The following is a 26,857-nucleotide window of genomic DNA, read 5'->3' as shown; positions in this document are numbered from 1 at the left end:
GATAGACCGAATGCAGACTGGGATAAAATTTCCAATTTGCCCTGGAATCCCTCAAGATCTTCCAAAAGGAGCTGGAAGAAACACTTGGGTAGAGGGAAGCCTGGACTGCCTTGCTTATCCTTCTGCCATGACTGGGACCTTTGAAGCAGCTTTAAAACATTGAAAAACTTCAGTGCTTTTGTTGGCTGACCAATAATCTTAGATTTTATAGGAAGTGAGAGTTGGCATTTTAGTCTGACAGCAGATTTGGTTGTCACAAAGAAACACATTCCTGTAATGCCAGTGATCGTGTGAGTGTGTTAACTTTGATCCAACGACAGCTTCTTATCTTTACTAGATACACTTAAAAGAAAGGTTTTGGACATGATGCTGCATCTCCTGAGGCATCTTCTCCCATAGGTCAAGGCCACACAAGAAAAGTGCCTGAAAGCACGGGGAAAGTGAGAGAAACCACACCAGTGAGGAGGAGCAGGGGGAGCGCGGGGGGGGGAGGAGGACTTAGCTGGAGTGTGTTAATTTGTATTTGGAGTTGTGATGTCTGAGGGGTGGGCTGGATTAGAAAAGCAGTGGTCCATAGAGAGACACGAGGAGTCAGATTTCAGCTTTTGCAAGGGCCCCTTGAGTCGGGACGCACTGAAGCTGCCTTTGTTTGACCGGGAACCAAAAAGAGAGTTAGGGAGAGAGAGAGAGAGGAGGAGGAGAGTGAGAGGCTTTTAGTTTGGTGTGAGTGAAAGAGAGAGGCAGAGCGGGCTCCATCTCTCTCTCTCTAACCAAGGCTAACACACATGAACAGGACAACTTTAGTGTGGATCTAAGCTCACCATCACTGAAGATGACTTCACGGTAAATGAAAGGCACATTGTTTTCTCTAAAGAAGCTATTTTAAGTCACTTTTCCAACTCTTTACTCTTGTTTTTATACAGCATTCCTCCCTGGTTCTTTGGATTACTTCTACTAGTCCTCCGGTTCTGCTGCCATTGCTCCTCTGCCTATCAGCTGTTGGACGGTATGTTCTGTTTCTCTCTGTTTCTCGCACATTGCCGGATGAAGTAATTTTCTTTCTGCTGGCTCGTGAGTTTTCATCTGCTGAATGTGATTGGTAAAACTTTTGTGCTGTGGTGCTGGAAGCTGAACTTTGTTCCAGTGAGGCAGAGGATGATATAACTTTGGGAAAGATGCTTAAACAGCAGAATTACAACACGACCTGCAGGCTTGTTGCGGTGACACCTTCTGTATATCGTGCAAAATGTGATTTTGTAACTTACAAACTTTTCTGAAAGGCAAAAAAAGTTCAAAATTTTGAGACATTTTAGTCAATTGGGGGAGATTATTGGAGCAATGCCACTGTTTTTTAATTTCCTGCCATTCATTTTGTCTCTTTACTCCGGTATGGAAGATAATTAAAGTATATCCTAAAGACATTGGGAATGTCTCATGGGCTTTTCAGTCGGCGATTAGATGGCATATTTGCATTAGAACCTCATTTGAAAAGATCAGAACATCCCATGGGATTCTTCATGATGCATTGGACCTGATCCAAATTCAGTGTTTATACTTGAAACAGGGAGGTAACAGTGTGCGGAGAGAAACCTGGCGTTCCCAAAACTCTTTGGAAACTTTGGGAATCTTTGGAAACCAGATTAACTTTGGGACATCAAAGCCCATTAAGGAGATACCTGCTAGCTTCTGTGCGGATGATGGTTTCAATTATATCCTGACTGATGTGTTTCTCAGAGTCCCTGCGCAGTGCCTCGCTGTCTTTGCAGATTGTTTTCACAGCTTAAATCAAGATTTTCTCCATGATGAATGGATCAATCAGGACGCTTCAACGTGTTCCCAATTAGTGCCAGAAGAACTGCAGATTTTCTTTTCCACTGCAATTGGAAGCAGGCAAAACCTCACAGCGTGCGCATTGGCAGGCTCTGCAATCAGTAGCACTGCATGATTAAGGTGAAGAAGATGATGTAACGCTGCTGATTTTTTGAGCGTGTGCTGGAAGGTGCTTGTCAGAGATGAAGGTCATTGTCAGTTATGTCTTCTCTTTATTGGCTTTTCCTCGTGGCCTTGAGACTGCTTTCGTCACTGTGCTGGAATCCAGATTGACATTTGCAGCCATGTGTGTCTATTTATGTGTGTGTGTGGGGATATGTTGACCTGTGATCACCACAAGGACCTCCGTGTCACAGAAGCAGCATTGTCTGGGCCCACTGAAATAATTACGGGGTCTCTTTAGCTAATGTGGCCCCACAGAGCTTAATTGCCGGAGTCTGACATTTTGAATTAAACGCCACTTTGGATGTTTGTGGCTAAAAAAAAAGAGTAACCGCTTTGCTAGTGAAATATGATCCTCTAAGAATGAGTTTTGCTCAAAAGCAGTCGTAGTAATGTTTGAGAAAGAGTGGAACTTGGGAAGGTGGGAGGACTTTGTTTGATGCCTGACTCAAGGAAAGTTTTTAAAATGCGATTTCATGGTTCAGTTTCCTTTTCTGAAGATTCTGCAGAGGCCGGCTGAGCCAAAAGCTTCGGTTTGAAGCTTTGTTTGTGCTTTTGCCATATTCATAATCCTCTGCCATGATTCACTGTTTCAAGAGGGGGAAAAGATACGTGAGTGCTCACTTGCCAGAGAGAGAGAGAGAGAGAGAGAGAGAGAGAGAGAGAGACTTGGGACAAATATTTCCAGGCTGCATGCTGTAAATATTCTTGAAAACAGAGCTGTCGCTGTGGCAACACTCACATTTCTGCGCTGGATTCTTGAAATAAAGCTGATATAATCCATTTCCTTTGTGTGAACGAGTGCACGCTGCTTATTTCAGTCGGGCTGTGTGAGCTGGGGCTTCGAGGTGGATACGACAGAACTGAGAGCCGGAGCTGTGTTTTGTCACATATTGAGTTTGACAGGAATAACAGAAGAAGATCAATCACTATCAGCAGTGTTTGGAATCTGCCCATGTAGGCTTGGTTGTACAGGTGAACACCAGCAGGAAGCGAATGAATGAAAAAAATCTGAAAAACAAAAGTAAAAGTCACAAAAACATGGAGAAAAATAAACAAAATAATGAATGATAATGTAATAAAGATAAATGAATTAGAAACTGTGTGAATACGTGAATAAATTACTCACTCTATGAAACTCAAAATAAGTGAAAGATACAAAGATATATGAATGAATGAGTGACTGGTTGCAAATGCATCAATGCACATTTTAACAGATCCTTAACTACATGAATCAACCTTTTTTGTACCAAGCAGATAAATAAACCAATGGTTAAATATCTGAGCACATGAATGAATGAAGGAGTGAATGCAAGCTAGAGAAATGCATGTGTAAAAAGTGGATAAATGGGTGAATGAATGAATGGATGGAGTCATTAAAAGATCAACTTGAACATGAGTACACAAGGGTATTAACGGCTACAATGTGTAGAAGTGGATGGTATGATGAATGAATGGTGCCCTAATTAATCAGCATGTAAGCAATGAATGGGTGAATTAGTGAAAAACAATATGGCGGAACATGGCGCCAAGTTGGGCGGACTGTATGCACCCATTGCTGTGGAATATTCCCAGTACATAAACAAGTAGAGAGACCAACATGAAAGCAATACGATGGCTTTTATCCAACATCGTGACATCAGTGCACATCAGTATAGCCTTTGTTTTCCATTCTACAGAGGAACCATAAAGAATCCTCTTTGGCTTTAAGCTGCTTTGAATCTTCGCTAATCAGAATCATGCAGACAAAAGCAGCATTCATCAAATCATCTTTACCCTTAGGTGGGAAAGATGCACACGCGTACACTCGCCTGTACACCACAACCCAAAAACAACAGAGACATGCAACTCACTTTTGTTGATCTCCATCTGCAGGACACATGGAAATTATTCATAAATGAAAGTGTTTTTAATTATAGATGATGTAACCGTGTGAATACCCAGGACACAGTTGGCTATTAGGGATGATGAAAAAGATGATGATGTGGCTGACGATGTGAGTCTTGGAGAAAGGGGGTGTAATGAATATAAAAGGGTGATCAAGGCGGGGTCAAAGGTGACAAAGAGAGTGCTGAAGATAAAGGGTGTATAAAACTTGAAAGGCCTTTAATCTAGAGACAAAAGGGGCTTCAAGTTAATTTGAAGATTTATATTTTCAAAACAAGACTGATGCTATTTTGAAAAACTTTGTATCTGACCTTAAAGTTAAACAAAGCCTGCTCTGCCATCAAAGGCAGGACTCATTATTCTCTTCTTGTTATCTTGTGTTTGTTTAGAGAAGGTCGACTGAGTGTGTTTGCTCTTTTTCTTTGACCTCACCTCCCCTCCTTACTCAAGGTCTTTCAATTTTCCCGCTGTTGTGGGGTCAATTTACGGCCTCAAAAACAAGCCTAAATCACCACCCTTCACATCACCTCTGGTCCTGAACCAAACCAAAAATTCAGTGCAGGTGACGTGATTCCAGAACCATCTTAAAAACCAACCAAAACCCATTGATTTCAAAGATGAAAGAGTAAAGGGAAAGAGATTCTGGTCTTTTGTAGTAAAGAGAAAGATGTGATTGTAGTGTAAACTTGACTTGGATGTAGTTGGCTAACTGACAAACCAGCCCTGCCTGTGGGGAATGTGAGCTTTTTACATGCGATCGTGGAATTCACTTGATAATACCTGCAGTGCTCAGCGAGTTGACGTGGGTTTTTCAGACTTGGAAAGACCCGCTAATAAATGCCAATTGTCTCTTTTCCCTTTGCTAGTGGCGTGGACTCCTCTAGGTCTCTTTTCTGCTGCATCACTCTCTGACGTCACAAACGTGCCAGGAACAGATCACACGCATTTGTGAAATTGTTTGGTCAGCGCACATTTCTGTTTCCTCGTCTCTCCCACACGTCTGTCCTCTACTCATCTTGCTGCCCGGCTGTGTGTCTGTCTCTCCAAGTGTCAGCACCCTTTAACAACTCACAATCAAATCAAATCAAATCAAATCAAATGCACAGTGTTTTGGTTTGCTTCCTATATTAGGTCCTACTTTAAGTCTGTTTATGTTCTCACCTGAATCAAACTGGATTGTGGTTCGTTTGGAAGCGGACTGATGCTGCGTTCCAGACAACTGGGTACACGAGAACTTCCCAGTAGAAATGTCCAACTTCCGATGGTGAAGTCGGGGTAGATGAATCTGCTTCACACAGTTTGGACATTGGAAATTTCTACTGGGAAGTATTCGAGTTCCCAGTTGTCTGGATTGCAGCATGAGCCCCCTCTATCAGGCGGACTGTGGTCCAGTGGTTTGGTCCACACCAGCATTTAATGCGTGTTCTCACTTGTCCAAATGAACCGGACCTTCCGAGTAAAGTCCGAAGGTCCCTACCAAAGCTGTCGGGTGTTTGGTGTGTGGTTTTTTGGTGCCCATGGTTTGCTAGTTTCTTGATGAGATGAATGTTAATAAGGCTCCAAATATTTCTGTCAGCAAACCGTCATACAGTATTCCATACATTATGTTAGAAATACACAATACTGTCTTTGTGTTTGTCTGCATTTTTGAGCTCGGCTGCTGCAGTGACTGTACCTTTCTGTTTCCAAGTTCTGGAAACTATTAGGCAAAGAAAGCTAATATCTTAGTGTGCTAAAGAAAGAGTGTTTCCTGTGTCCAGACAAAAGCAGGCGAGAAAACTGACACAGAAGTGTTGATGACGGTTACACAAAACCAGAGAGGAGACGGTAAAGCACAGAAAGGAAACCCAGCAGTAACACATGAAGAATAGACATTAGGTTTTCATTCCGGATTCGTCAACAGAATTAAGATGACCTGGAGTTAAAGGAAGTCTTCTGTAAGCTGTTCCACATCCATTTGGTCTTGATTCTGTCATAATGAGTCTCTGGTTTGGCTCCAGTTTGTTGTAGGTCATCTGGCCCGCAGCCCAGTGCAGAGGTAACTCGTCAGGGTTTGATTTAAAGCACAGTAAGATTCTCAGCTTTCTCCAACGATGATTTCATGAATGAGCAAGAAAAAAACACACACAGCACTGGAGACCTTTAAAGTGTTTGGCAGTTTCCTCTAAATGAATGTCCAGTTTGTTTCCATCCACCAAAGTATGAGGCAACTTCTATCTAAGAAAAGTCCTGGAAGACGTCTTGGTGATAAAGTCTTTTAAACATTCAATTCTCTGAAATGTTTACAAGACTTTATGACTTTATCTCCTCTCGTGAACTGTATTTCTTCGTTTGTTTATTCATGGTAGAGTATTATGACCCCTTCCTGTATCCATTTACACTTTCATGTGTCAGCACGCTCAAACTAATTCAAGATGCACTGCAGGGTATGTGTGCTGCACATGTCTCTGCATCCATGATTATTCCCGTTTACTTTTACCATCCGCCAAATTTGGTCCGTTCGACAGCTGTTCTCGTCTCATAATTAGCTTCTTTCGCTCATAACTGACGCAGTTTGTTGTTTGCGTGGCCCCCTCCCGCTGTTTCGACGTGCAGCCTCGGTTTTATTTCTTGATGTTGAATCTTTTGGGTTAATAAATTTGATAAACCTTTCACAGAGGAACAGGAGATTAGAACAGCCCCTGGATTCTGCTGACTTCACACTTTGAGGAAAGCTGCTTCACAGTCTCTGGCGTTCAGTTGAAGTATCTGCAAATAATTTGAAGCCATGAAACGTGGGTTGTCCTGGAGGGTGAACAGGAATAGCTAAACGTGTCCCAGACAAATACGGCACTATTTTGAGACGTGGACACAGTTTGAGATCAGCATCTTTAAAGCATGAATGCAGAGGACAAACACAGGATGTGTTAAGTACAGGATGGATTCTGTGTGGGAGGGTGAGGGTGTGACGCATAGTGTCACTTTGACCACCATCCTGTGTACGCTTATAGTTATTTATGTGCATCCTATTTAACACGCCTAATTTTAGTGTCACAAAGAGATAATTAAAAGCTCTTTCAGTGAGAGATTTTGACGATGTATTGTTGCTCTTGAGATAGCAACGCTTTGCTAATTAGGCCTTTATCTGAACATCAGTCAGCAAATCAAAGCTTTGGCCATCAAAAAGCTTTTAAACCAAACAACTTTCTTTGATGTGGACGACTGTTTTCTTTCTTCTGCCTTCTTTTAATGTTTGATGATGCAGATCAAATGAAGCTAAATTTTGACTCCTTTCATGCAGCTGTTTTTTCTTATCCCGTCTCTCCATGCTTTCATGTTTTATTTAGAAATTCTGATACAGCTTAATATTGATATCTTTCTACATCATTCCCATTTCTCTGCTTTGTTGTTGCCTTTCATACATTCAACAGATAATGAAATCCAAAGCTTGTATGTCTTAAAGTTCCCACCTAACCATCTTAGGTGATCAACAGGCGTTTTTTTAAACCAGTATGCTGTGTTACCTGTGCTGTCTTAAAGCAGCGGTAAGATTTAGTGGGATTCTCGGTTGCATGGCGATAAACGGTAATTGCAGGAGCACACTTCCCAGATATCCAGACAGTGTCTCATGTGTGACGTCCACGGTTGGCTCCGGTTATAACTCTTGATTTCCCTCGCTGACGGTCCTTTCCTTTTTCCATCTGAGCGTCCAATTAGTTTCTTTTTCTTTGGCTTTTCACTTATTTTTGAAGTTGTATCTGTAGTCATCCATCTGTTCTTTGTTTGTTCAGCCATAGTAGATTACTGTTTACACTTGCAGAGACCAAAGCAGCCGCTTAGCTCCGCCTACCCTCTCTGGCAGACCAATCACAGCTGGGTGATGGAAAACGCGTCACTAACTGGGCGCCAAAGACACCCAGTCTGTGATACTGCGAATGCAAAGGCTTTCATCAGTGGGCCATAGGCTCAATCACCATTGTGTTACCTCGATTGAGAGTCTTAACGTCCACGCATAGGTCGTAGGTCAAGATCTACTTTGCAACAGGGTTCTGACAGTACATTTATAGAGCTTAGGGGAGCAGGCCTGTGACAAGAGGACTGTAAACTCAAGACCAGCTGGAACAAAGTCGAGGAAAACAACTTTCTGTCACTTCAACAACCACTGGTGAAGTTCTCTTGAGCCTGTTGCTCATGTAGAGCTGTTTAGTGGCTCATAGTAGTCTGTTGAAGGTTTGAGTGAGTGCAACTGTAAATGTGACGCAGGATGAAAAGAAAATTCCCCTCTGTAGCTGAGTGTCGGAACATCACAGCACATAAACATGGTTACAGCTGTAAAGGGCAGCGTTGTGACCGGACTACAGAACATCCTGTGTGCTATGAGGAAATTTAACTCGATAAAACTTGACACTTGATATAAATAATGAGCCTTGATGCATTCGTGGAGGAAATACCACGCTCATGTAGTAGGTTTGCCGTCAGTAGGGATTAGAGGTGCATCGAAACTTTAATTTACGTTAACTCAAAGTGGTCTGAAATAGCGTGTTTGTTTTTCTGGGTGAGGCCGGCTCGCTGCATTTCTGCACTGCACGCGCCAGATCGGGGAAAACATGGAATTTCTAACAGTCTGGAAATTTACTGTCAGGGAGGAAAGACGGATGTGAAACAAGCAGGTGTCTGTTCAGCTGTGCGGAGGACGCAGAGCGAGAGGATGCATCGCGTCACAGAGCGACGGAGCATCTGAGTGTCTAATGAGGTCATGCAGCTGTGTGTGGCTCTGAAACATGGAGAGGCATGTGGGACATTAAGATTTAAGTGTCCCCAATTAATTTAAATCCTTGTTACTTTAGAAATCTGCATTCTGTATGTATACATGCTTGTGTTTGGCTGTGCATATATACAGTATGTAGATGAGTGTGCGGCACATTTCTACTTGAGGGCTCAAATATCACGTTTTCAGCCCTCTTTCTATATTGAACTGAAAATTATATCTCACATTTCACCCATATTATATTGCTGAATGTCTCATCCCAAAACCATATGCTGTACCTTGGTCCTTTAACTGTCTTAAATTTCCTAGGAAGGCTTTCCACGAGCCTGGCTCCAATAATTTGCTCCCTTGCAGCCACAAGAGAACTTATGAGTTTGGCCACTAAATTTGGCCGCTCCAATTCATCCCAAAGATGTTTAATAGAGTTGAAGCCAGAGCTACGCGACAGCCAGTTAATCTAATTGTCCCAAATATCTCTCTTAGATGTGGACAGGGGTGTCAACTTAATTTTGGCCCTCATAGTTTAAAGGCAAGTTTATCTCTGCGGTCATCTTCGATGTTGTTTTGTAAATCAGAAGACATTTTTGAAACAGGGCCGTAATGATGCTCTGTGCTCATACTTCCACAAGGTTCCACCAGGTCACAGCTCAGCAGGGTTTGCTGGCATGTTGACCCAACCTTGAACCTTTAATGGCTCTGGTTCGGCCTCCTGTCCGGCTGATGGATGACTTCTGGTCATTAGCAAACCAAAACACAGACTTCAAACAAACGTTTCTCCTCTTGAGCTTTGTATCTTCTAAAAAAGCTTTTGATAAATGTTTGTTGCGTGTTAGACGTCTAAGACCTTGTATGATGTAAGTTTTCTGATAAACATTGTGTTTTATTTGAAATGCTAAAGTGTGATAAAGGGAGAGATCAATATGACAGGCATCTGTAGGGAGGGTCCTGATTGTTTCCCAGTGGGAGGTGGGATTAGCGGAGGCGTTGATGGTGTGTTGATGGTGTTTTGTGACTTGTGTGTCCCTGTGTGTGCGCACAGCTGGCCTGCAGCTGCGTTGCTTTTGAGCAAACTGTCAACTTACTTCCTGAAAGTCCCGTCGAAAATCTAATTATTGGTTTGGTCCTAGTTTACTCGGTTGCTTCACCATTACTTGCAGGTAAATATTAAGCATCTGTGTCTGTCTCCTTCTCCCCCTCTCTCTTTACCATCTCTTTGATTGTTTGATGACTATTTGACATGTCACTTTCTTTGCTTGTAAACCCTTGTAGTTCTTAAAAAGCTTGGTTATTCTGCCTGTTCACTCTGGAAATGAATGTAACTATGTGAAAATCCCAAAGGCAATTATGTCCTTGGTTTGCGGTTAGCTCCTCGCTGTTGTGTCTGCTGTTGGCCTCTCATTAGCACTTCCAGACATTGTGTTTGTGCATGCTGTAGACTCTTTTACGTCCACCACCATTTTTGTGACATATACAGTATACCTCTTTCCTCTACATTGAGGTTGTTGCTTCCAATTTAAGTTCACAGAATCTGCAGCAATGTTGACTTGTTCGATGTTGTTGTACCACAGTTTACTGATAATACCAAACTGGGATTTGTGCCACATATTTCATAATATTTTGAGCTGGTTAATCTGGATTCAAGAAGCCTGTAAACATGACCTTAAGTTTTACAGAAAGGAGACCAATGATCTCGCGAGCGGTTTCCTGGTGGTGCTTGTAATAGATAAGATGTTTCTCATGGCTCTGGTTGGCCTATTTCTGAATATAAAATGTATTTTTCTGGTATCCAACATCAGGGTCCTTAGTTGATGACGTCTGCATAACTATAATTGTTGATTGTCTGCAATAAAGAACTTATTGAACTGGTCAAAAGGGCTCACATTAGTCTCCCAAAGGGATCCTAAATGTCCATCCAAACAGCTCCGATGTTGATGAGAGAGTGTGTTGGATGTTTTTCATCTCTTCCCTCTCTTTCATCCTCGCCAAAGCCGAATCCTTGGCTTCATTAAATATGAAACACTTACAATGACGAAATGTTCGAGCGGCCAGAGGTTTGATTTACATTATCACCCTCTTTGTTTGTGGTCTCACAACAGACAAAAAGTTCACTTACAGAAAAGAAAGTTTCACATTTTGTCACGGCCAAATGTAAAATGAAATCCAGGTTTATGTACTAAAGTTGACAAGCAACAGTTCAGCAGGAATCGGCCATATTGATTACTTTAAACTGATTTATTAGTCCTTGTAGGATAAGAGTCATGTTTTGTCATCCGGCAGATTCAAGTTTCTGTTATATCAGTACATCTGTAACTTAAGTTAACAAATGTGATAGGAAACGTGTATTAAAAAAACATGTTTCTTGTCCTCAAGACTTCAATAATTCCAAGGAATATTGAACTTGACTGCTGCTCCATTGGATGAACATTGCAGTAACCCTCCCTTTGGGATCAACTTCAAAAATTCAGCAGAAACTTGCCTGTTGTGAAAACCATCGCTGGTCTGGTTGGTCCATTTCTGGTGAAACCTTGAAATATTATTTCAGGAGCGTGTAGAGAGCCTTTCTTCTTCTTCTTCAGGACTTGCTTGAACAATGCTGTCATCAGTCCGTCCATCATGGCGACACCAGACATCCCAGTCTGGTGCTCAAACTCCTAAAGCTTTCAGCAGCTTCCTTTGACCACAGTAAAAGGAAAAATTTTGGAGGTTTAAGGGGCTGAAAATGTGTTGACGTGATGTTTTTATTACACTTTACTGGAAATGCCTGGTTATTTTGCGTATATTTTGTTCGGGCTTTGGAATAACAGGGACTTTACTGGGATCAAGGGATTGGTTTTTTAATATAAAACCACCCTTTTGTGTGGCGCTCTACCAAAGAGTTGGGAAAAACAGATCTGTTCTCCGACCTCCAAAGAACATTAGAGCAAAGGTCGGTCCTGATTTAGCTCTGGTCCCCCCAAAGATGCCATTTCCATGCTGTTTCAGCATCTTCTTTCCTGTTCAGTTAGCCACCCCTGAGTCATAGCAGCTTTATCCAACAATGGGATTTGGAATAAATGCTATTTAATAGAACACAGGCTCAAAATAAGCATAAAAACAGAAATTCTTTTAATAGTTAACTTAATCTCCACCAGATTGGAATGACATAATCAGCTACATTTTGTGTTTACTTTTCAGAATTGGTGCTGGAAAGAAGTAATTTGCCTTCCACCAAAAGCAGCTTCTTTCAGTGACGTGGTACCATAAAAACTGAATGAACCTTGGCGATGTGGAGCAGCTGAAGAAAGTAGTGGAAAGTCGTGGTGGTTAGAAGCATGTATTTGGCAAGCAAAAGTTATCGGCAGTTTACATGAAATTCCTGCTAAATGTTGCCTGTGGTTTGTTTGGCAATCGTGGAGGTTTCTCCGGTAGGGAGATCTTTTCTCATTCTGCTGTTTTATTCTTTAATGCATCACAGCTGTACAGTTTCTTCCTTTGGTAAAACTGTACTACAGACTAGAACTGTTTTGTATTGATATTCTCCTTTCATAGTGAACAATGCCCTCTACATCCCCACATCAGCAAACTCGAAGAGCAGAGTCAAACCTGGCAACGTGTCCAAAGGGAAGAGAACCAATTTAATGCGTTGCGGTTTTCTGACGAGACTTCTGACTTCTGCAGACAACCCTGGATTTGATAACTCTCCCGTTGGCAGCAGATGCAAAACAAAGGAATGAATTCCAGCCCAATTTCCCTCAGCAAAGAACACCAACTGGGAAATGGCTTTACTTCCATTTCATTATTGAGCATCAACCTGACTGTGAACGCTCGTGGCAAGAGCTCCAATTTTGGCACAAGTTGTACCTTTTGTTTTGATGTGTTCCTTTTCTTCTTCAGGCTAAGCTGAAGGAAACAGAGCAAGCCTTGTTAAGCAGATAGTTATGATCTGTGAAGGCATTGCCAGAGTTTGTGGCAATCAAAGTCGTATTTTGGTTTGATAGGAAGTTGTATGTGGTGGGCAACCAAAAGGAAACCTTAGGCGTTTGTTCATTTTCTTTCAGGATGTTGTGGTCAGGAGAAACATATTAACACAACTTAAGAAACGACATGATACTTAAAGAAAAGTGAAGTTATACAACTTCTTGGCAGCATGTGTTGGGTTTTCAAATAAAGTTAGCAGGCTGTATCGTTAATTCTGACAGACTTGAGGCTGTTACTTGGCGTCAAATTTACTTTTTCTCTTTGACAGTTTCCTTTCATCCCTCTTCTCCCTCATCTAACTCCTCAAGACGTGTTATTGATGGCAAGATTGTAAACCTGACCGCTCACCCCTGACCTGTAAGTTTTGAACAAGCTGCTGTGGGTCTTCAAGGTCTTCCTGTAAAGTTTCCAACAGATGATGCAAGAAGATGTAATGGTCTGGAACAAGAAAAAGGGGGACAGGCAATATCATTATTATTATTACAGCTTTGGCTCGTCCTGGAGAGCTGAGGTGGAGGGTAGCATGGAGTTTGTCACGGTCATGAGTGAGGTTTCCTCTACTTTATGATGGGAAAGGATTTGTGGTTTCAGATACATGTTTCCTTCATGTTTGTTGAGCAGCAGTGGTCAACCATGACTAAAAATGTTTAGAGGATGTGACTTGGATTTATTACGCCCCGAAAGGATGTTGTAGACTCAATTAAAGTGTAATCGCACCGCGGATCTTTGGTGTTCGCACCAACTGGGAATACCATGCGGGAAGTGATCCTCAGACCAGTTTGGTTTGGTTTGCTCAACCTCTAAGCACGACTAACTGATGCCTACAAGTTGCCAATATCGTACTTTTTTAAAGTGCTTCTTGAATATAATTGGATGAAAATACGCTGTAAAGGTTTGGGGAACATTTTGAAAGTTGTAAGAACTACGATGCCTTTTTAACTGCATAATGTTTTAAACGATTTCCAGTATGTCGACATTTTCCAATTAGTTTTGGGCAATATTTTATACACCTAATTGCAGAGACTATATTAAGCCTCTTCTGGTCAAATTAGGCAAGTAAAGGCCAAAACTTTGCCTTTGCCTTTCACTGGACTGGGTCATCCTGCCTCGAGGCATACATTCCTGTCGGTTTCATCGTTGCCTCGTCGGGTCAGACTCTGGATATGAGTAAGTCTTTGGCAAAGACACGAATGGAAACACAAACATGTCCGCAGCATCCAAGAATAAGAGCTGTGTGATGAGATAGAGGCAGCGTCTCAGTGTTCAGGACACGTGGCCGTCCATCCTGAACTATCCCAGCAGGTGTTTTGGCTTTTCAGCATTTGTTACTCATTTGTAAGCGTTGTCAGTGCAAGGGAGAAGAGCTGGAACCAATTAACTTTGAACAATCTAATTTATATACAGTAAGTCTTGTCTGGAAACATAAGGGCCACGGCTAATCCTCAAAAGCAAATCCTGATAATCTGTTGTTTGAGATACTTAGTATGCAGAGTAGAGACTGTCACTTTGTGGGTTTATGTCCTGGATGAGGAAATGAACTCGAGGTCGGATGTTCAGGATCAAAGAGTGTGTCAGGTTGCCAGCAGGTACTTGTTGAGGATCTTTATGGAGGTTAACAGCTATGTGTGATCTCCCCTGTTTGAGGATGACTGTTGGCCAGAAGAGAGGCCAGCTTCTAAATCTGGAAAGCTTTACACCGATGCAAGAACTCACACCTGCAGGTGGACACCTTTAGAACAGCTGATCCACGCTTGAGTTGTAACACTCGCTTCTGGATTAAGTTACCACAACATTGGCCCCGTAAATCAAAGTGCTCATTCTGGAGAGTCTGTTCATTATTAGAGACAGAAAAATAAGTCTGTGTGTTTATGTAAGAAAGAATGATTGCTTCGTACACATGCAGCAGGTTTTAAGGGTTATGAAAACAACATGAGACGCTTTCCACTCAGGCGCTGTGTCAACCAACATCTTAAGTTTATTAAATTATCTTACACTGTAAATTTTTGTGCTGGCTGAAAACAACATTACAAGCAGGATTCCTCCACAGACAGTCCTTAATGTTAAAGAGTCAGATGAAAACCTGAAACATCATCACTCTGCTCAGCGCCACTCCATCGACAGTAATTAAACCTCGCAGAACGCGGGAGGTACTTGTCAGCGGCTGCCTCCAGAGACCAGCAACGTCCTTCTCTGCGAGGGAAAGTGACAGTTATTGTCAGTGGAGTCTCGTGGTTTTTAAAGAAAGCAATGTAACGTTTCTAATTAGAAAAGGGATCTCACCTCAGGTTGCTTTGTTAGAAACTTCGAATAACGGATCATTTATGAATACAGTGATAGATTTATCACCGGCAGCATTTTAAGTTATTTGAAACACCTGAGGTCTGCTGACTACAATCGAAGTCTTCAGCATTTTGGCCGCTATCTGTGCTTTTTATTAGTTCAATACAATTTGCATATAGAAGAATCAAAATTGGTGTTTATTGCCAAGTAGGTTTACACATACAAGGAATTTGTTTTGCCGATTTTGGTGCAGAACAATTAACACAGAACTAGAATAAAATTAAGTAAAAGACTTAAATAGAATAAGATAAAAAATAGGGTTAAGAATAAAAATATAAAAAGCAATACGTATAATACAAAAAGTACAAAATATGTACAACAGGTGTGATTAAAAACTGTACAGGTGTGCAGGATATTGAAGGAGATATTGAAGCAGAAGGAGTAACCAGGTGGATCCAGTACCAAAATTCACTTTATGGACCTTCTCTTTTTGCTCATCCGTCTTGATTGTCCAACAACAAATAAAGACGGGACACCACTTATGAGTCAAGCTTCGCCAAACTCTTTCCATGTGTGCCACTCGCTGTAAAAGATCCAGTAGTAACAAAACAATAGCTTTCTATTTGTTTCTTCTTTGGTGTAAAAATGAAGCAAGCTTTCTGATTATCTCCACAGCTTTCCAATCACCCATAAAATAACTACAAAATCTGTCATCAAGCTAAACATGATGTACGTTTTACGTTGAGTTGACCATGGGGATACACAAGGCAAAGATATTCTCTGTGGACTTCTAAGTGATAATATGGCAAATAAAGTCCTGTTGGATCGGGTTGACTGTAAAAACAGTGCAGATGTTTCCAACAGGGACAGACATCACAAGGTTCAGGGCTGCTAAGGAGCTGGACCGTTACAGTGAGCACGAAACAGGACTGTTGGGATGTTGGTTTTGAAGCTGAGAAACGAACACAAGGCCGTTTGTCTGCGGTATTTTATGTGCTTGTTTTAACCAAAGCCCTTTTGGCTCCTCTTTGATTTTCTTCCCCTCAAGCCAAGACCAGAGGAACAATCACTAAAGTATCTGTAAGTCGTGCCTTTAAAACTTTATTAAAATCTAAGTTCAATCAGACTTTGCAAATCTAATAAGCCATTCAGAGCATATTTGTGGGTCATATCTCGCTCTCCGTATTCATTGTTTGTTTCTTCTAATCTACTGTATGCTTTCTCTTTTTCACTTTCTCACTTCCACTAATCCTCTTCTGCATGCACGTCAAACGCAAGGCCAAGTTCAACACACTCTACGCTGTCTAAACCCTGCAGATTAGTAGAATTAACATACTTTCCTGAGCTTGCCCAGACGACTAGAATGTGACCATGTCCAACTAACCCTGCAAGAAAAATCCACCCACTCTGTAAACAACTTCAACGTCAATCCACCTCCAAATAAATCCTACTGAATCGGCTTGTCCTTTGTTTTGACCACACCGATCCAAGCACTTGGGAGACGAGAGGAATTTCAAGTCAGAATAACAAGCCAACGAGCTTGACCTGGTTCTGGCCTGACAAATGATGCTAACAGCTGCTGAGTGTTCTAGTTGTTGTAGGACGCCGGGGTCAAGGATTGGGATCATTTCCTGTCCAGGGTGAACCTTGAGTGCATTTTGACCCAATTTAGCAACTAATTGACCGACGCATGTTGAGACGGTTGGGATACAAGAAGGTTCATTCTGTGATTTGCTCAGAGACTTTCTGACTGCAGACTTCATGAAATTGGGTTTTCTTTAACCCAACGTAAACGTCTTTCAGCGCTGGGCACTTGTTTTGGGTAACAAGGCCGTGCTCTGGAGGAATTGGCTCCCAGTTTGAGCAATTAATCAATCAATTTAGATTTTTACAGTTCAAAATCATAACAAAAGGTATCATTGACACTGAAATATAGAGCAGGTCTAAACTGTACTCTTTGCAAACTTATTTACAGAGACCCAAATCTTGAGCAAGCACATGCACAACAGCGGCAAGGAAATTATTCCGTTTAACAGGCAAAAACCTCGACAGAATCAGACTTCTAGTTGGACAGCTGACCAGTTGGCTTTGGATAAAAGAGAGACAACAGACAACAGCAACAACAATAAGTGGGATTGGGGTCAGGGTTTCCCAAACCTGAGTGGAAGTGTTTTTCATGAACCTGGATTTGTGTACATGGGCCTTGTTTTATTAGCACAGGAAAGGGCCTTCTCCCAATTGCCATTGAGTCTAAAGTCCGTTAATGTCCAAGAAGGATTCTCCTTATCCTGGGCGGCTGTGGCTCAGTGGTAGAGTTGGTCGTCTTTCAATCGGAAGGTCGGAGGTTCGATCCCCCGCTCCCTCAGGCTACATGTCGAAGTGTCCTTGGGCAAGACACTGAACCCCAAATTGCTCCCGGTGGCATAGCCAAGGGGTATGAATGTGATAACTGATTGACAGTTGGGCACTTTATGTAGCAGCCTGTGCCAACAGTGTGTGAATGTGAAAGTGTGAATGGGTGAATGTGACATGTAGTGTAAAAGCAGCTTTGAGTGGTCGCAAAGACTAGAAAAGCGCTACATAAGTACAGTCCATTTACCATTTACCATTCACATGGACCACATTTCAGCTTTTCACGTGGCTCTAACAAAGTATTATTATACATATGATACATCTAGACATTTAAGAGATACTGGACAAACATTGTATCTCCTTCTGCATTATCTGTGTGACTAAAAGAATATTTTATAGGCAGCACTTAGCTCCATGACTATCTTCAAAAACATCACTTGAGAGGGGCACATTGAGTTCAGGTCTCTAGGTCAATCTCATCTGAGTCCGCCCAGCAGGTCAAGACTCTTTAAACAGTGACAGTCGAACGGCGCCATCAAAGCTGCAACACTTGAGTCAACGAACGGACAGGACTGCGAGTGCATTGGCCGAGGGCCCGCTCTTTAAACCGCAGCAAACAACTCGCACTGCTGAGCCAAAGCAGATGGTATCACTCAGGCTCCTCCGCCCCTCCACCTTCCCTTTGTAGGAACAGTTTGGATAAGCTACACGAGTATCTCCTATGTGATGAATGCAAACATGCCAAACCTTCCCCTGCTAGCGAAGCTTTGGCATCCATCACTGGAAAAGAGGGAAAGGGGATCTGAAGGGATTTCTTTACGGCTTGAGGAGCTGCTATAGATGGAGATGAAAAGGTCACAGTGAGATGTTGACTTGCAGATGTTGATCCCTCAGTTGCACCTTAGTACATTTGCTACGGTTAAAGTTTTTCTTGCTCTTGTCTCGGTCTCTCTCTTTGTCACTCAAGCAGTCAGCACTTTTCCATTCCTTTCCTACTCCTTCCTTTTTTAATCCTCTGGCAGGAGCCTTGACAAACCGCAGCCATGTCAAAAGGCTGCAGTTTTTTTCTTGATTAAGTGGGAAAGAAGCCTTTACCCTTTCCTTCTTCTTTTAAACTGATGATAGAGTGCTCCTATCTTTCTTCTTCGCATTCTCATTCGCTTCTCTCTCGCACCATTTCCCTCTTTCATCACATCTATTTCTATTGAGAAATCACCCATTCATCTTCCCACCTTTTCCAGAACTAAGTACGGAAGAGGCTCCTCTCTAAAAGTTCTGCTGGCTTGACCTGGAGGCGGCAAGCTGCCAAGAACAGACAGACTTTGTTTTTAGTCGGCCAATGATTCCTCTGACACTTTGGTCAGAGGGCAGTTTCTACAGCTGGTTAAACACAGCTTGGGGTAAGCCGAAACAACGTGCCGTTTACACGGAGCCCCATGACATCTGACCCCTGTGGACATCCGCTTTTACCACCAGCCTCTCGCTGCTTTAATTAACTTCAAGTCAGAGTAAGAGGATTCCTTCGAGGACTCTTTCAACACTAATGGTTGTCACTTTATATATTGAGTGATCCAAATTGAATGAGAGCTAAAACCCTAATGAGCGTAGGCCTCTTGCATAGATGCATAGATCGTCTGCTACATTTACTTTTTGGATGCTATTCTGAGGCTTTGCAAGTTAACCTGTGTGTCTAAGTTCCCTTTACTGTCACACAAGGGTCTTTAGTGTTTTTGTATTCTTGAGAATCTCTTGAAGTACCTGTGCTGTGAACTCTTCACAGTGAGGACAACTGTCAAGAGCTTAAATCTTGGTGTTCTAGTGCAGGGGTTCCCAACCTTTCTGACTACATGGACCAGACAGTAGCAATAATATTTTTGACGGACCGGGGGGGGTTTCGACACACATGCGCATAAATCACGGTCACACGCATGGAAATACAGATAGATCGTATCTGTATTTATTCAGTGAGGAGACTGCTTCCAAGTTTTTTATATTACGGGACAAGCCGTCGAGAGGGACGGCGTGATCAATAGTGTGATCCTGGCAGTTTATGTGAATTTATAATGAGATCCAGCAGTGAGCAGTTTATAATCATGCAGCGCAGCGACTGATCTGTGTGTTTCTCAGGGTCTGCCCCTGACTTAATAGCATTGTGATCGGTCCCGTATTTCCGTGAAAACCCTTCATAAAGCATAAAATACGTCTTCACACGCTGTGACTGAGATGAGCCGGAGTCAGAGTTATCATGCCGCGCAGGGAGGAGACAGCCGTTAGGAGAGGAGCGGATGTGACGCAGACCTGTGTGTGTGTTTGATGCTCATACCTGAATCAATAACGTTGCGATCCGTCCGTATTTCTGCGCACAGTTAAAGTATAAACTTCGTCTCCACAGGATGCCCATATGCGGTGTAGTTCATATATTTCACTGATAAACACAGAGCTTTAGAGGGGCATCAGGCTTCATGATCAAAGTTTCATGGGATGCAACGCCAGGGTTGCCAGGTTTGCGCTTTTTCCAGCTGAATTGGGCGACTTTTGAAGAGTCTTTAGAGGCGCGAGGCCCTGTGCGGCTGCACACTTCACACAGCCCATTCGACGGTTCTGACTCCGCGAATGTTTGGAATGTCACAGACACATATTGGGTTTCGCGGCCCGGTGCTGAACAACCTACGGCCCGGTACCGGTCCGCCGACCGGGGGTTGGGAACCCCTGTTCTAGAGCGACTAGCAGACTTCATTAAGCTGCATAAAATCACATTCCAAATCATGCCAGGATTTCCCTCTATTGATGTGTGATTGAATAAGCGACTCAAAATTTGGCATGACCACTTCTTGAGAACATTCAGTCCCAAAGCTGTTTTTGGCTCGTCTAATCAGACCATTATGTGTTTAGCTATAGTGGATGGTACATTAAGAATACAAACCATGCAAGTACAATAGGAAGCAGAATGAATGTACGGGCCAAGGACACGGTTTGGCTACAGCGATGCAGATGTTTCTCTTTACGTGTTTACCTACACTGTAAAATAGAAAGAAACGTCCGCTCTTCTTGTGTTTCCAATGCGCAGAAACATGCTCCTCAAAGCTGCATGTAACTGAAAAGTGACCTGAGGGGCTTTAAGTGAAAAATTAAGGAAAAACATGGCAAATATTCTGCGTACAAAGGTGGTACTGTTCTCTTGCCAACTGTGCCTAGTCGGTTTTCCATATTAAGATTGGACGATAAGAATTCTGCAGGAGCAGGGAGCTGGCGGCTGCATGTGTGTATATGTGTGTGTGTTTTGGGCGAGACGGACAGAAGTAATACTTGGCTCCGCTGACCTAACCGACTAAACTATTTGGCCTTTGGCTCTCTGCAGCGTTGGAGCTGCCAGCTTGTACGGGCACGGAGAAAAAAGACCCTTATCAGTGACCCCAGACCTGTCCAGTGTTGGCTTATATGGGCACAGTCCAGAGCTTTGAATTACTGGTGCAGACTTGCACCTAAACAACTTTAAATCTGCAGGGACACGTTGAATTTCTCCTCGCAGAAATAAACCCAGTGTTCACCTGTGCTGTTGCCAAGAAGAAAGCAACTATTTCCTGAGTGTAACTCTACATGGGAGGGCATGAGCAGTAGGGATTATTCACAAGTTATTTGAAACAGGAAGTGGCCACCCTGCACCAAAGAAACAGTCAGCCCATTCATGTTTAGAAATAAAGTCTTTAAGAACACTTCAACATGGACATAAATCTCGACGCTAAAAGCCTTTTCTGTCCTGACCTGCAACGACCCCGATCCTCCTGCATGCTACAATTACACGGTTGTCATTAGGAAGTCATTATATGCTCCTCTTCCACGGTCTGCTGGAGTCACACTGGGACCTTTAACCCCTTGTGAAACCTACAGCAATGCTGCCATTAAACCCCAGAGTAGCTTAGCAAGGCTTCCTCTTCACATTTGCTCTGTTTTTTGAAGAGGATACACCATTAAAATGTTTACTAAAGATTGATGCTTTCTTTCCTTTATTGCATTTAAAAGTTGCATTTTCCTCTGGTCGACGTTTTCAATACACCGTCTGCAAACTGCTTGTTTTTGCACAAAACTGCACGTCTGCCCTCACGGAAGAGAAAATGCATCAAAGTGTAGATTCCCACCATATGTAAATGTATATATCTAATGGCTTTAAACTGTATACATTATCATACATTAGACGGGCAGTAGTCTGTAAGACCACCGGGTGAGCAGGAGCTGGTTCGCCTCACTGAGAGACGGTCAACTCGACTCCCTAAGATGAATGTTGGATGGTACACAAGAATGCGCTCCGCTTACCGCTCAGCCCCTTTCACCCTGGTCCAGACCTCACTTTACCTGTCACACATAAGGCTCCCGTTGTGTGTGCATATGTGTAGGGCAGTGTGAGCGCCGTAGAAAAAGAAACCTCATTCAAAAGCTGAGCTAAGCAAGATTTCTATGTAGTAATAAAATGATTGTTGCAGCTTCCAGCGTGTGGCAGAAATCATAAAGACCTCAAGCAGTACAAAAGTTGGGCCTTATGAGGAACGTACAAGGACTCTTCTCAGAGAAGTCTGGACTCTCAAGATGATGGATGAAATGTCCAAAACCGTCCCCGAAAATCATCAACAAGAGGAAGAAAACTTAATGAGTAATGATTCCTTAATCCTGCTGAGCACAGCGGTAAAGCTCCCTTTCTTCAGCTCGGGGATTACCTGAAGTGAAAGTTGCTGTTACAATCTCCATACTGCTATAATGGAAGCTAATTGGTGCACCTCTTTTTTAGTGTAAGCGGTGCTGCAGAAGTGCAGGGAACCGAAAAACAGACATGTCATCCATACATTTTCTGCCCCTTAACCTGCTGCTCCTGTGGCTGAATCCATTCCCCCCTGGCATCCGTCTACCCAGTCATGTCTCCGGCTCTTCATGGGTGATCCTGAGGTATTGCCGGGTCATATGGGATATATAATCCTCCCATTATGTTCTCTGGTTTCCCAGGAGGACTCTTTTTCCCAGAACGCCTCTACAGGAAGGTTTGTAGGAGCCATCATGATGAGATGTCTGAACCACTTTAACTGCCTGCTTCATTTATTTTGGTGAATTGATTCCACAGTTTAAACCTTGTTACAACCTGCTTAGAAGTCATTACAATTTATGAGGGATGGGGTATAATGGTCGGCCGATATTTTCCTGCCAATATAAGCCCATCAATATATATTGATAAAGGCATAAATGCATAAAACACTGCTTCGGACGACTTTTAAATGGCATCATCACAGAGTTTGTCCAGCAGAGTTTACGATACTCTCAGCGCTGTCTGCCACACATGTAGCAATGTAGCAGAGCGTAACGGCACTAGTTTGAGCTACAATTGGTTGATAATATTGTTAAATATTGATGTGTTGAAATGTCTTTTAGTTCAGCTGCCTTTTTGAGAACCTTTATTGATGCAAAATCAAGGTAGAAAACATTCTTAATACGTCAGCGCATTCCCTCTAAAATTGAAATCTGTATCGGTCTCAGAAGTCAAAAGTCAGTCAGGCTTTAGTTTGGATTGTAGATGGCCTGGCCTTCATCTTTAGGAGGCAGATCTCTGCCACCAGGACAGTAAAACGCCTGCATTGCTACGAACACCTCACCTGTTGTATTTCTTGGTGAATAATATGTAACGCTACTTCATCACCGTTGGTTTTTGCACCTCTTACTTTAACGCTTACTAATCCCAACACTTACCAATCCAATCCACAGAGGTCACTTTCTAACAGAGCCAACAGAACTACATCATTGGCAGTAAGTTGATGCAATGCTGAGGTCACCAAACTGCACACTGCTCAACTGCACCTACTAACCAAGTCGGTGACGAAGCCAACAGTGTGCAATAACGAATCCCATCACCTCACTCGATGGTTTCAGCCCTGCAGCTGGCATCAATAAGAATGAGACAGTGCACTACCTCATCTTGCTGCGGAGGGTACGGAGTCATTTTTTGGAGCAGAAATTGTTAGATTGGAGCTGGATGTGGTTCACTTGTTGAACAGCAACACATGCAGGTGGTGGATTGGGCAACAGCTGCAATATAGTGATACAGTTCAAGCAGGTCTGAATTTGACAAATTGTTGCAAATGAAAGTGATTTAAAAGAGTTTGTTGCGTGAGGTTTGCTGGCTGCTCCCTAAACACATTCACAGACAAGAAGAGCAAAGTATTGTCATTTTTATTGGACGAATATATTTACTGCAAGAACAAGGAAGGCTTGTTGGAAAGTTTTCCTGACTTTTGGAAATACTTACCACAGTGATTTGTCTTCCTCGGCCTGTAACCAAAGCCACCAAACGTTAGCTCCGAATCCAGCTTATCATTTCCTCCCTGCGGGATCATGTATTATTTATACTGGTTTGGCTACTGTGGAATTTCCCAGAAAACATTGAAAGTTTAGGCTCCGTTTCCCTCTCCCCGACAAGGTAATTGCCTTTCCTTTTTTCTTTTCTAACCCTAACCCACCCTGGGAACTAATTGCTCGTGCCCGAATAATCAGCCCCCAGGACAATGCTGAAGTAGGCCTTTTTTAAGCGGGGAAGGGGATTTCTGTAAACGGGGTTAACTGGGGACAGAGTTTTGGTTGAGTCATTCTTGGCAATCTGACTTTGCAGAGCAGCACGACTGCGCCAAGAGCAGAACATGGAAAACTGATTGGTTATGAAATGTGATTGGTGGTGATGTTGTTAGTAACAGCAAATTATTGCAAACAGGATCCTCTTCCCTCCTTCAGCGTGTATCATTTCCACATTGCTTTGGTTCGTGTTCTCAGCAGCTGCATCATGAGTGCTTTGTTTGTGTAACCACTTAGATTGCATGGAGCACACCTACTCAGCATCGTCTGATAAATGTGGCATGAAACAAGAGGAATGATCTCATAAAGTTTGAGTGGGGAAATACCCCAAAACTCTCTCTCGTGGACGGTCTGTGGGAGGCTGATTAGCTCCTGAAATTAGGCCTGCATGTTTCTGCCAAAGCCCTGATAAGCGTGCTGAAGTGGAGTCTGCTGATAATCTGAGAAAAAGACAAAAAAAGAGGGTTTTTAAATATGAATGAGCAGTGACCGGGGCGATGTTTCCCGTAAACCATCTGGTTCATCTCACAAGCAGATGAAATTTAAATCGCTGTAAAAAGCTGTTTCCATTTGATGGTGTAATCAGCTGCGCTGTGTCCTGTTGATGTCCTGTTGCAGTGCTATTAGAGCATTAACTCATGTTGGCTTTATTGTGGAAAATGTCCTCCTACTTTACGAGGAGCCGAACAGCCGGGCAGAAACAAACATCTCGTACTTCTTACTATAGTATGTTTGGATCTTGTGTATAAAGTGAACTCTCTTGCAAAGGTCACTTTGCTCAAAGGAACCGAGAGTCGCTTGACATTAGGTGAGCTTCCTGACGACTCTGACATTCAACCAGCATGAGAACAAGCTCCTTTTGTACCTGCTGTACATTAAAAGCTGCACTCGGTAACTTCCCACTCTGGAAACCAGACATGGCAGCTCCAGATATCTATTTGCATTTCCGAGCATATGAAGGCCTTCATTGTAAGTGTGCTTCCTAAGGACTGAAGTGATGCATCTAGGGTGAATTCATTGCTTTACCTTGAAGCCCTTATTTTATGAGGCTTAAAGTTGCGCCATTATTCCCCAAAAAGTGCAAAAAGTTTTAGTTTTGAGGCGCCGACACTGTCAGCAGTTTTTACAGAGAATCTTCTTTGGGTAAAAAAATAGTTCCTATGGATTAATTAAGGTCGCTTAATCTTAAAATACTTTTTTTTTTTCAATACATCACCAACAAAGATTCATTCACCTCCACAGTATGAAGGCAAACTTCTTTCAAATCTGGAGAGTAGAACTCAAAGCTATCTACATTAAAGCCCGACAGATATATAAGCCAACCGATATTATCAACGATTTGGGATATTACAGATAAATTGGTATCGGCATATATTTTACAGAAAATATAATGAAGAGAATAATATTTGAAGTGGTCTAAAATTGTTGTCATCACATAATCTGTCCAGCAAAGCACGCTCAGATTGCATGTCGTTAAATGCAGTGCGTGCAGCAGAGCATCACACCTGAAATCGATGATGTATAATAATGTTTAATACGAATTAATAAAGTTACATGTTGAAGAAAGCAGCGTCATACGGGTGCAAAATCCTCAAAGAAAAGAATGTACCATATTAGCTGCCATATCAGCAATCACCATCGATATCGGCCTCAAAAATCCCATATCAGTCTGCCTCTAATCGCCATGGTTACAACAGATAGAGTGAGAGTATTTTGTGGGTAAAGTCGCCATTTGACAGCAGGATACATTTTCCCATACAAATCATTATTTGTCACCATGTGGGGCTCATTTGGTACAGCTGCTTCAGTAAGGTGCTTGCAACACCATGAAACCCATTTCCCACCAGCGGGAGCAATAAATTGATGCAATATCAACCACAAACTGTCTGTTTCGGATCAAACATGTCTGAAAAGCTGCATCAAATTGAACGGATCTGGTAGCTTGCTGACTCTGAGACATTCTTTCTGTGTTACACCGTTCGTTACCGTGCAGATAGTAGCACTCAAAGCCTCCTGCTGCTATCTGAGCATGGCTACCACATTCTTTACATACAGGACGGGAGCGTACGCAGGTGGGAGGTCATTCCTAGAATATATGCAGGTCACATTTCTGCTTGAGCACATTCAACAAGCATGATACAGTTATGACCTCCCTGTTTCATTGGTTGGATTTCTTAGAGTCTAAATTTCAGAATCATTGGAGGAAAATATAGAATTTTAGGCGATTAGATGAACATGTATCAGCAGTGCTAAATGACCCTCTTTCTAGGACATACAAATGTTTGGTTAAAGCAAAATGTGACATATCAAGCCTCCCTGAAGTCAAGAAACACAGTTACTAGGGAGTCTGTTTGCTCTGACACATATTTAATCTCTGCCGTCAGACATCCATGTAAGTGTAAAAAAGTACCTTTGTTAGTGACATCACCCTGAACAGCATCCATTCATCGCTGAGCTAAGCGCTGCGAGTCTTTGATCACAGCGAGAGCGTTATCACTTAAGCTTGCTCCCCTCCTCTTAATGACCGTGCTCCACTTCAGCGCAGCGCTGACAGAGCAGCTTTGTGCTAAACGGGAGGCCTGCAGACTCACCTGGTCACACACACACGCACACACATGCTTGTGTACGTACTAAAGCTAAACACACAGGCTGTGTGGTCTTTGCAATTTACTTTGAACTTCCTGCTTCGCGCTAAAGCACACAGCTGACATCACCTCTGCTCTGTCAGTCAAACGCCCGAATGAAAGGGTGTGAGGTGGCGTGTTTTGTCTACCTGAGGCAAAGAATGGAGGCCCTTTGGAAGCAGCGTTAATCTGTGTTTGCGGAGTGGAAATCCCGTCTGAGTCTGATTATTTAACTTAACTTTCTTTAAACACAGAGATCTGAGGAGCACATCTGGATATCTGCAGTAAGCCTTGTCCGTTAAATCTTGTTTTCTTTAAGCCTATGAACCACAAACAATATGATGCTTCTAATTTCCTAAATTCAAATCAATAATTATAATAATAGCATATTTAAAAACAGGATTGACAAAGTGCA

General features: G+C 42.6%; 1 protein-coding gene across 2 annotated transcripts in view; it reads left to right on the top strand.

Moving 5' to 3' along the window:
- The first annotated feature begins 761 nt into the window (after positions 1-761).
- LOC138595989 (collagen alpha-1(XVIII) chain-like) overlaps positions 762-26,857 on the top strand; it is a 62,470-nt gene continuing 36,374 nt past the window's right edge. For both annotated transcript variants that reach the window (XM_069667542.1, XM_069667541.1), the window contains exons 1-2: positions 762-843; positions 924-1,006. In XM_069667542.1, coding sequence (XP_069523643.1) covers positions 833-843; positions 924-1,006 — 94 coding nt within the window. In that variant the 5' untranslated portion in view covers positions 762-832. The remainder of the gene's footprint in view (positions 844-923; positions 1,007-26,857) is intronic.

Source organism: Semicossyphus pulcher, unplaced genomic scaffold (genome assembly GCF_022749685.1).
Source record: "Semicossyphus pulcher isolate SPU_LCO1_2020_fin unplaced genomic scaffold, fSemPul1.0.p SCAF_18, whole genome shotgun sequence".
Lineage (NCBI taxonomy): Eukaryota > Metazoa > Chordata > Actinopteri > Labriformes > Labridae > Semicossyphus > Semicossyphus pulcher.
Note: the sequence above shows the minus strand (reverse complement) of the source record. Positions and strands in the feature narration are given on the sequence as shown.